Source organism: Mesitornis unicolor, unplaced genomic scaffold (assembly GCF_000695765.1).
Source record: "Mesitornis unicolor isolate BGI_N332 unplaced genomic scaffold, ASM69576v1 scaffold39100, whole genome shotgun sequence".
NCBI lineage: Eukaryota > Metazoa > Chordata > Aves > Mesitornithiformes > Mesitornithidae > Mesitornis > Mesitornis unicolor.
Window position 1 is genome coordinate 1 of NW_010159636.1, and position 9691 is coordinate 9691.

The following is a 9691-nucleotide window of genomic DNA, read 5'->3' on the forward strand; positions in this document are numbered from 1 at the left end:
AACCGAGCGATTCTGTGATTCTGTGAATTCTTTATTATGGGTTGCCTGAATCTTTCCATGGAAATTAGTTTTGGAACTAAGAGAGGTCATCAAGTGATCTGAATTGCCAATGCTATTGAACAGGCAGTTCTCCAGAGAGGTTTTTCTCAGCAGCCCTCTGCATGCAGGTGGATCACTGACAAAGTAAAAAGCCTGAGGAAGAATTACAGTGGGCAACTGGTTTAAAAATAAGCAACTTTTTGTTGAAGTCCAAAAAGGAGTTGCCCTCAGAGAACACTACTCATATGACGCATCTGCATTTCCCTTTCAAAACACTTCAGCAGAAAATTTTTGACAAGTTCTAGTTATCTAAGTATTTTTGTGTCTTGTGGTGAATATTTGCAAGCTAGGGTGAACAAATGTTTTTAAATGTTGTTTTCTTATGAAAAAAATGAGTATATTATTGCTGACTTCTTTCAGAGAGAATTTGCACGAAAAGAAGCAATGAAACAAAAACAGATCGATGAAATGAGAGACGAGAAAACTGGCTTAGAAAGAACTATTGACCTGAAATCAGACATTCAGAATAAGAAACAAGTTGAGCTGAAGAATGTGAAACATGAGTTGCAGCAGTTGGAGGGCTTTTCAGACAGACTTCTGGAGTTGGATCAGGAGATTGTCAAGACAGTAAGTTAATGTAATTGAAAAACTTACAGAAGTGGTTTGAAGTAAAACCTTTTGACTCTACCATTAAAAAAAGATGAGTACATCAAGTGCATTCCCTTGATGGGTACTCCATCTGCTGTAGTTTTATCTCTTAATACCCTCTCTGTGCTTTGTCAGTTTGGATGGTGCACCCTTTGGGACTATTCACTGCTTTGGTTTTGTGCAGTGCATGCATAGAGTATATTGCTGCTGCTTGGTGAGTTATAAATAGGGCGATAGCCACAGCTGGCGATATCACAGATTAGTCAGTCTTAAATTATTGGGTGAGAAAAATGTGACCTTAAGTTCTACCTACCTACATTTTCCAGGCAACTTGTCTGTGAGATGGGCTAGTTGGTTATAAGCATCTTATCTGATTAAGTGTTATAAAGTTATAAACATTTTATGTCCCAGCTGAACAGCTGGATATGACTTTCTAGCCAAATATTCTTTTTGTTAGCAGTGTATGAATTCAGTGCTTGACGGTGTTTCTTCTGTGCTGTTTCCTTTAGTTGCAACTTCATTGATTAGTGTAATTATTTAAGTCTTCTGGGCTTTTTTGTTTGTTTAGACACATGAGCTGGAGAAGGCTGAGAGGACGAGCAATATAGAAACACTTGATCTGGAAGTACGAACTCTGCAAAATGAGAAAATAAACCTGGACAAAGCTCTTAGGAAGTTGGATCAAGAGATGGAACAGTTGAATCTACATACCATGACAATTACCCAAATGGACATGCTGAAGAAAGACAAAGTAATTTTTCTATCATCATCTTGTAAGAGAGGCACATGAAATTATTGCAGTCCCTTCAAGATTTGTGTATTGTTCCAGTGTTTATCAACAGTAATATGTGAAGCTTCTGTCTGACTTCATAGAAGGCATTAACTCCATGAAAACATTGAGTGACGTAAACTTGAAGATATTAAAAAATTAATTTAAAATGCTTCATTTCTGCAGGCAGACAAAGAAGAGCAGATCAGGAAAGTAAAATCAAGACATTCTGATGAACTGACATCACTGTTGGGGTACTTTCCAAATAAAAAGCAACTTGAAGACTGGCTTCATGGTAAAAATAAGAAGATTAATCAGACAAGGGATAGTCTTGCAGACCTTAAGTAGGTATTAATTTCATTGATTGTGTCTTCATAATTATAAATTTAAATGTTGGAAAGCTTAATATGCTTAAGATACTTGTTACTTTAATTCATCATTGCTTATTTGCATATCTGCAAAATCAAAGAAAGCGTTCTGCAGAATTTATTTAATGTACAGCTGATATAGTTTGCTCTAGTTAATACAAACACAACATCTGTGGTATGTCAAAGGCAGCGCTAAAAGCAGACAGCAAAATACTCTGCTGGGACATCCTTAATTTTTATGCTAATCCAAGCTGAATGAATGTAACTGGAGGTGGAAATTGCTGGTGTTCTGACTTTCTTACGAGTCACAGAGTGACTGCATCATGAGTTCATGTGTGAGTACCTATTCCTGATGACATTTGATTTTTTGTTAGAAAGAGTAGGTGACATCAGCACACTGGGCGACGTTAAACTTCCACAAAACAAAGAAAACCAACTTTTTAAGTATAAGGCTATTGTGTAGTTCAGAAGCATGGAGCATGAATGGTAGGATGCTGATGTTCTTTGCTTAGGAGCTTCAATAGGCAGTAATTGCTGTAGGGGAAAAGGTTGATATTGTATTATTCTATGAGGTTTTGTATGGCTTTGTCATTAGAAATGAGTTTCCTATCAGTAAGCATTTAGAAAACAAGGGAATTAAAATAAAACATTTTATGCTGTACTTATATTAATAAAAGCTTGATGCTGTAGATATCCTAAAAGATGCTAAAGAAGAACTGGTCAACAGCTCTGTAGTACCAGTTCAGATTAACTTCCCATGTTTTTATTTTCACTTAAACAGCTTCAAATATTTGGTTTTTTGTAATACCGATTTATGCATTGCTGTTTCAGCAAACGACTGGCGTCGGTAGAATATCATAAGACTTACATCAGTAATGAGCTGAAAAGCAAAGAAGCGCAATTGTCCCTTCATGAAGCAAAACTTTTTGATGTTTGTGGAAGCCAGGATTTTGACAGTGATCTGAACAAACTTCAAGATGAAATTGAAAAAAGTTCAAAACAGCGAGGTAAATTCATCTATAGCTCTACTTTTTTCCCTAAAGCTCGTTTGAAATGTAAGCCACAGATACTGAGCCAGTCTGTTGCTTGTGCAGGACAAACAGCTGGCGCAGAAGCTGACTTACGGGAGATTAGTACTAAATCTTTTAATGAATTTTCCTTATCTTTGCTACTATTTCTGTTTTACGCTTAAGCAGGATCAGTTGTTTTCAGTCTTGCAGTTAATTCTTTTGTTATGTCTGAATGAAGTGTGTGCTTTGGCTTACTGCACATGTAGATCATGACCTTCTCAAAGCTAAGGAAACATTTGAGTGCGTGGATCTGCCGGGTGTGAAGACAAGTACAGAACTGGCTGTTTGACGGGGGTTTGGTCCATAGGGCCTAGTGCTAACTGAAAGAAAGTAATTTCTGAAGGAAGTACTCACCTCACTGTTAATTACAGAGGGATGAGCATGGTTTAATAAAATAGACTTGTGGAATACTTCAGGTTGACAAGACTCGAGGTGATTTAGGACAACCTGCTGAAAGTAGGGGCAGCTTTGAATCCAGACCAGGTCACTTAGGACCACTTCAATTTCCAATCTTTGTGATTTTGCACGTTATAATTTTTTTCACTTATGGTAAATACGTATCTATTTAGATCTGATTATGCACTCTTTATGTTCTTACATAAAATCTTTTGTTTCTTTTTAAACCAGCTGTGCTTGCTGGAGCCACTGCCGTTTACTCGCAGTTCATTACCCAGCTGACAGAGGAGAACCAGTCATGTTGTCCAGTTTGTCAAAGAGTTTTTCAGACAGAGGCTGAACTGCAAGATGTAATTAGTGATCTGCAGTCTAAGCTGCGTCTTGCTCCAGACAAACTGAAGTCAACAGAGTTTGAGCTTAAAAGGAAAGAGAAAAAACGTGATGAAATGATGAGCCTTAAACCGCTTCGGTAAAGTACTTAAACCATATCGATACAAGCTGTTTTCTTTCAGATGCTGTTTTTTGAGTATTAAAAATTACATAGACATCAAGGAAGAGTTATTTTAGGGGTAATTAATTCATTCAAAAATCTCATTGTTGAAATAAATATTTCGCTAGCATTTATTCTCTGCTCATTTGGACTTTATATTTTTGGTATTTCTGATCCTTGGGCTTCTCATGAAAGTGAGGCAAAAAAAAGTGGTTTATATACTTACTTTTCTACTGATTATTTACACTATACAGGCACAGTTCCCCTTCTTGTTATTTATCATTGTAATTTAAAATGGACAGACTCTTTTTTGTTGTTATTGAAATGTTTTCATGCCACGTCACCTTAAATATGTTTCTTAAAAATCCTGAAATGGAAGTTTGTCTAGACAGAATGGGAACTGAACCTGTACTAAGTACCCTTAAGTACCAAGATATTTGAAAATATCTTGATTTATATCTCCTTTAGCAGTGCTTTTTGTTGCTGGCAGTTTTGTATGAATTATGATGTCCTAGAAAGGCATCTCTGGGTTTTGTAGTGAATTCCCAATGCCATTGGTGTTTTCCTGAGGTTCAGTTATGTGCAATTCCATCATTTGGGAATGCATCTCTGTTTGATACTGATAACTCGTGTTAGATTGGACTGAATTTATTCCTTTATTTATCCTTCCAAAATGCAAACAAATAACACTAGCCCTAAAAAGTTTTTGTCAGAGTCCTGTTTTGTGGTTTTTTTTCCTTAACATATGAACAGCATTTATAGTAAGAGTCTGCAGGTTTCCTGCCAGTAGGTGTAGAGGCTCCAGTCCCAAGGATTTGGCAGACCGATGTTCTGAGAGTTTGGAACTGTGTTAGAGGGTAGCCCTTTCCTTCACAAGAGGGCACTCTTGTACAGTGTATTTGGACCCTCTCATGAGCACTTGCTCTAATTAAGTTGAAAACCAAAAGGGATTTTGTTTGCTTGTTTGCTTCATCTCATATGTCAAAAATAAGGGATGTATTACCTTAGCTGAGTATATAACATAAGCGTAGTTGAATGTGGGCAAGGTTAAGGGGATACTATTTTTACTGAATTTAGTCTTTCACTATTAAATTACATCACAGATTTTGTGATCTTGGCTATCTTGCTGCTGTTATTGACAAAGGAAATTTTATGGGTTTGTATTTTATTTAAGTCAAACTGTAGCTGAACTCCAAGATAGCATCCCAGACCTGAGGAACAAGATCCAGAGCGCAAACAGAGATGTAACAAGCCTGAAGGCTGAGATAGAAGAACAGCAGTCACTCTTGCAGACAGCTTTGTCTGAGGAGGAAGGTGCCAAGGCACGTTTACAGGATATAACACTGATGGAAAGGTACCAGGTATGCTTTGGTAGTTTCTTTTAATAGATAAAATGATACTCACTTGCTAGCATCTAAATATGGAGTTATTCAATAATATGACAAAACTTTGAAGTCTTAAGACTCTTCAAGCAAAGTAAAAATATTTCAAAGGGCAATATAACATAGATGATCTTGATACTATCGAGACTTAAAAGTTTTATGTAATTATTTTTTCTTTTGAGGACCACGTAGACCTTTGAGTTCTGATTCAATCAGGAGGTATCCTGGAAATGTCAAAAGCCCATCTGTCCGTATTGACTGATTTCCTCTCATAATGAGGAATTTCAGTTTCTAGCAGCCTGTGGGTTGACATAACCTTACTGGTAATGATGTGACATTGCTCCAGTGGAGGAGCTAAATTTGAAAGTCTTGAGTCATGTGTGCCTCAAGCCCCAAGCTTGTTCTTGTGTGCCAAAAATAAAAATACATTGTTAAACACTAATGCAATAATAATAGTACTTTTCTTCGTGCTTTCAGACTGATATTAGGGATGTGGAACGAAAAATTGCTCAGCAGGAGGCTAAGCTGCTAGGTGTCGATTTAAGTAGAACAGTTCTACAAGTAAGCCAAGAAAAACAAGAGAAAAAACACTTGTGGGATACAGGTAGGTCATACAAAGCTGGTATTTCATTTTTATGTTGAAAATAAGGGTCTAAACCTGCTGCTATTAAAAAACCCTAAACTTTAGTTTACTTATTTTACATTCTAAAATAACTGTACTCTAATAGTTTGCTGGTTTTGGTGTTGTACTAGCTTAATTTAGAGTTAAATTTTCATAAAGAAGGCTATAAATGTTCTTAATATCAGATTGACTGTTTCACTCTGTGTTTGTTTTCGTCTGCAGTGACTGGCAAAATTGAATTAAATCAAAAACTCAAGCAAGACCAGCAAAATCAGATTCAGCAGCTGAAGAGTACGGTAAATGAGCTTAAAGCAGAGAAACTTCAGATTTCCAGCAGCATGCAGCGTCGTCAACAACTGGAGGAACAAACAGTGGAATTAACCACCGAGGTTCAGTCCTTACACAGAGAGATCAAGGTAGGAAATACTCTTAATTATTTAAGCCTTAGCTTTGTTGTCCTGGAGAAGAAAGAAAAGAATCTTGTTCTATTTAACATTTTCTATAATCCTAACAAATAAGATATATTTTTAAAAGTCTGTCCTGTGCTGCTATTATGTATATTTGGAAAGTTCCACAAGTTCCAGTATGTATTTTCACCTCTTTTTTTAACATACCCAAAAGAATAAAAAAATGATGTAACCGCATGACTTTTTTTTTTACCACTTGAAAAACTGTTGCTCTTTAACAGAATGAGAAAATAAAAACTACTTTCTCCAACTACTTTTCAGGAAGCAAAAGAACAATTATATCCTTTGGACGCAACTTTAGAAAAACTGCAGGAGGAGAAGGAGGATCTAATGAATAAAAAAGCTGCAAGTAATAAAGAGACACAAGAGAAGGTTTGTTTGCTTTTGACGTAGTTAGAAGATAGGATTGTGTATTGTTTCTCTGACGTGGATGAAAACCACAGTAATGAGTTTGCTTTTAGGAAACAGCAGTGACTTCAGCCAATGCTTTAGATTGGTGGAACTTTTAGGGAAGAAAAGGAACATAACCAAGTCAGGAGATGAACTCAGTTGTAATTAAACCTTTGGCAGTCTTGTCAAAAGGCTTCTAGGGATATTTGGCAATATTTAGTGACCTATGGTATTAAAAAGTCCTTCCTGGTAGACCAAAGAGGAATAGCAAGGATGACTGTAACCTGTCCTTGCCAGGAGAGAAGCTTGTTTTTCCCAGGTGAAGTGGCCCTCTTGTGTAAGCATAGAGGAGTGATTTACCATTTGTTTTGGAAAGCATCTGGGTTTCAAAAGCTGAAGGCTTTATAAATAAATTAAAGGAAGTTATGATAAAGAACTGTACTTTGACAGTAGTGTTATCCTGTAGCTAAGCTTTGATACAGAGTGTATCAGCTCTCAGACTTAAGACTGCATTTCATCCAAAATCTTTTCCCTGCAGATAAATGGCATAAAAGAGAAGGTTAAAGACATAAACAAGTACGTGAAAGAAATTGAAAACTATATTCAACAAGGAAAAGAAGACTATAAAAAGGTAATCTAATAAATGGTCAATACAAAGTTGACATTAGAAGCATTTTTGTGTTTAAATCATATACTGTTTTATTTCTTTAGCAAAAGGAGTCTGAACTTGAAGAGGTAAATCTTCAGTTAGCTGCCTGTGAGAAACAGAAGGAAAAGATAAGTAAGGAGATGGAAACGATTCGACAAGATATTGACACTCAAAAGGTAGATCTATTGGTTTACAGTAAAGTGTATTTTGCATAGTTGAAATGATTTCTGGTTTTGGTTTGAGTCTGCCTAGGTCTGTAGTGATGCAAAGTTTGTCTCCCCCTGATTTATTTAATCAGTTGTTAGTCAGAATTGATGCTATACATGCATTAGGCTGAAAAAAAGTCTTGAGATTTGTATATGCAACAGTAGCTGCATTTTAAAAAGCTTTTCTCTCTATCATTTTATGGTATTTCCACAAGGGATAAGTCTGTTGAGATGGTAGCCAGCATTTTTAAAAGTATCTTTGTCTGGGGAATACTCACCTTTTGTGGTAAGGTACCAAATTGCAGGTACCAAAAGGTGCTGGTTACTCCAGATTTTGGCATGTACTTCAAATTCTTGTGTATATATTCCAATTACTGGTTATGTTCTTTATAGGAAAGATCGCTTTCCTCATTCTGCACCACCACTTATTGTCTAATTTGTAGAACTGAGATGGGGAACTTTGTTAAATCTCCTCCGAAATTACTTGCCCTATTTCTAACATTAATATTCACACATGGGATCACTCTTGTGTTTGCCTGTGACAATAAATACTGTAAGTATTATTTCAGATTGAAATACGAAATGATACTGATGATTTCCATTATACCCTACTTCTAGCACAAGGTAAATTCTTACTGTGATAATTATCGCTGTTGTCAATTGTTTTATCCTTGTAGCACGTTTTAGGGTTGTGCAGGACTCACACTTTGTAACTGAGAATCAGTTTACTGACACTTTATACGACTTCTTTGTGGAGATAGATACAGGAAAGGTGGCTAGAGGATAATCTTACTTTGAGGAAACGGAATGAAGAGCTGAAAGAAGTTGAAGACAATATAAAACAACTTATGAAGGAGATGGGAGAAATGAAAGTCCCACAAATGAAAAAGTAAGTATCTTTCAAGCAGAATGGCATGTTTTGCACAAGAATTCACTGAATATCTGAATGTAATATTCCCTGTGTTTTAGTGTGTTTCCTGGTCCACCTTTCTCCCTGTTCATGTAGCCTGCTTCCTCCTTCAGTCTCATTTTTGCATAATACCTCCTTGAAGTATAAGAAGATAAATAACTCAGTGAATTATAGTGCTTCTAGCTAGAAACGTATATGTGCCCGTATTTTTAGTGACTTCCACTGTTAAATCCACATTTAAAAAATAGTTCATGTCTCTGGATAAGAATGTTTAGATTTGAGTGTGTTCACTTAGGTCTCAGCAGCAAATTTTCTATTTATTCCAGTAGTTTAATATCAACTACTTAGATAACAAATGTTTTTGAAAAGGAATTAGCCATGTGCTGGTTCTTGTGTGTGAACTATTCATTTACCTTTCTAGAGGTTACCCAATTAATTAATCTTATTTTGCTCAGTATCCTAATTTAATTCCACTCATGAAATTAATTATTTTTTGTTTTTACATATAGCACTTCTGCATTTGAACTTGATAACTTGCTTCTCCCACTCAGAATAGTGATTTGAGTAGGTTCTTAACAAACTTAAAAAATATTGAAGTGGAAATATGTCTTAATTTTGGTGACTTTAGTACGATAATTTTAACTGTTACAGACTTTATGGATAGAATTTAATGAGCTACTGTCTAACATAAACTCAAAATTAGAACTCTAATTCAATTGTGAAACACCAAATACAAAAGACTCCTACATCAATTGTTTCACAGCGAGCAAAAAAATCTAGAGGAGAAGATAGAATCTCTGAAAAGAAACCATCATGTTGCGCTTGGCCGACAGCGTGGATTTGAGGAAGAGATTGTTCGGTTTAAAAAGGAACTTCGAGAGTCACAGTTCAAAGATGCTGAGGAAAAATACAGGGACATGATGATCATTATGAGAACGACAGAGCTCGTGAACAAAGATCTGGACCTTTATTACAAGGCTCTTGACAAGTGAGTATTGTCATATGAGGGTAACTCTTAAATGGTTTCATCTTTATTGCTGTTGATAACCTTGGTGCAAAAGCAGCTTTCAAATTCAGACTTCTAGGGGTCACTTAGAAATAGTAATAATACAAAACTGGTCCTCAGTGAGGGAAAGATGAATTGAATATTAGGAACAAAAAAGAGAAAGAAAAAGAAACATTTTGGGCTCTGTATGACCCCTGTCTTGAATATAGTATGGAATTTTGGTTTCCTGTGTTAAAAAGGGTCTGGCAGTGCTGGGAGAAGCAGCACAGAAGAGCGGTA

The 9691-nt window shown here is 36.1% G+C and overlaps 1 protein-coding gene across 1 annotated transcript in view; it reads left to right on the forward strand.

Moving 5' to 3' along the window:
• Window positions 1-459: 459 nt before the first annotated feature.
• RAD50 (RAD50 homolog (S. cerevisiae)) overlaps window positions 460-9691 on the forward strand; it is a gene marked incomplete at its 5' end in the record, with an annotated part of 14751 nt that continues 5519 nt past the window's right edge. The window contains 13 exons of the mRNA XM_010187262.1: window positions 460-666; window positions 1256-1438; window positions 1643-1800; window positions 2656-2831; window positions 3522-3759; window positions 4955-5141; window positions 5640-5766; window positions 6007-6200; window positions 6513-6623; window positions 7180-7272; window positions 7353-7466; window positions 8258-8385; window positions 9170-9394. Coding sequence (XP_010185564.1) covers window positions 460-666; window positions 1256-1438; window positions 1643-1800; window positions 2656-2831; window positions 3522-3759; window positions 4955-5141; window positions 5640-5766; window positions 6007-6200; window positions 6513-6623; window positions 7180-7272; window positions 7353-7466; window positions 8258-8385; window positions 9170-9394 — 2141 coding nt within the window. The remainder of the gene's footprint in view (window positions 667-1255; window positions 1439-1642; window positions 1801-2655; window positions 2832-3521; window positions 3760-4954; window positions 5142-5639; window positions 5767-6006; window positions 6201-6512; window positions 6624-7179; window positions 7273-7352; window positions 7467-8257; window positions 8386-9169; window positions 9395-9691) is intronic.